We start from the raw sequence: 1031 nt of genomic DNA on the forward strand, positions 1-1031 counted from the left end.
CGGTTGCATAGTGTACCTTTAAAGTCAGGATTCATAAGGTAAAAAAGGGAGCATAACAACTGAGCATAATTTGATAAACTTTGAAGTTGAGAAACAACCTGCTGCTCTCCGTCTTTCTTCCACACCACCACCTTGGTGATGGCTGTCAGAGGAAACTTCCTGACCGACACCAGGAGAGCGTCACCTGCTGTCGTCACCTTTATATCAGGAACAGGAGGAGTTACTGCAGAGAGAAGTTATTTTATTACACAACCAAACAAAGTCCTGCACCTCATCCAGCAGCCATCTTTGATTAGACCATAGCAACATCCTATATCTGTCCTGTTTCATCCCACCGTAGCTCTGCTGCTGTGTTTTGGACTATTTTTTGATGATGCTCCACTCTGGACCAAGTCTCAGAAGTTTGCATGTTCTGTGGCTGTGAAACAAGTCTGCATAATAAATTCTCTGTGATGAAGTGTTTGTTCTGATATGTTGTTTGGTTTTCTGAACAGCCACCTCTACTTTAGAGCCGGTGTTCTGTCAGATGAGCATACCCCGTCAGATCAGCATATGCATGCGCAAAACATCAGATTTGCATTTATCCCTTTATTTTTGTATGAAAAATATACTTTAAACTACCTCGACAGGTGTGTATCCCTTTATTCATGTACAAAAAAATAAAATAAAAATTAAGGTCAGATCGCCATACACTTAAAAAACACCAAAAAGTAAGTTATTAAAATGTTCTTTTGTAAATGAGTAAGGGGATACACAGCCATTGTGGTAGTTTAAAGTGTTTTTTTCATACAAAACTAAAGGTATAAATTAAAGGGATAGACTTAAGGAATAAACTTAAGGGATGAATTTAAGGTATAAGCTTAAGGGATAAAATAAAGGGATACATTTAAAGCTACAGTGTGTAATAATTACAGGGATATACAGTCAGAAATGTAATATATTATACCTAACTATGTTATTTATCATCATCTACGAGCTCAGCCTCTTAACCTTAATATTTGCGTTGCCTTAGAATTCGCTATTTATAATTA

The 1031-nt window shown here is 37.0% G+C and overlaps 1 protein-coding gene across 4 annotated transcripts in view; it reads right to left on the minus strand.

Moving 5' to 3' along the window:
- The window catches only part of LOC107101650 (interleukin-20 receptor subunit beta-like), a 34881-nt gene that overhangs the window by 21499 nt on the left and 12351 nt on the right, over window positions 1-1031 (minus strand). For all 4 annotated transcript variants that reach the window (XR_001482089.1, XM_015400641.1, XM_015400640.1 and 1 more), the window contains exon 4: window positions 99-223. Coding sequence is in view for 3 of the 4 variants with exons in the window: in XM_015400641.1 (XP_015256127.1) it covers window positions 99-223 (125 nt within the window). In the remaining variant the exon portion in view is untranslated. The remainder of the gene's footprint in view (window positions 1-98; window positions 224-1031) is intronic.

Source organism: Cyprinodon variegatus, unplaced genomic scaffold, assembly GCF_000732505.1.
Source record: "Cyprinodon variegatus isolate N-32 unplaced genomic scaffold, C_variegatus-1.0 Scaffold1127, whole genome shotgun sequence".
NCBI classification, from domain to species: Eukaryota; Metazoa; Chordata; class Actinopteri; order Cyprinodontiformes; family Cyprinodontidae; genus Cyprinodon; species Cyprinodon variegatus.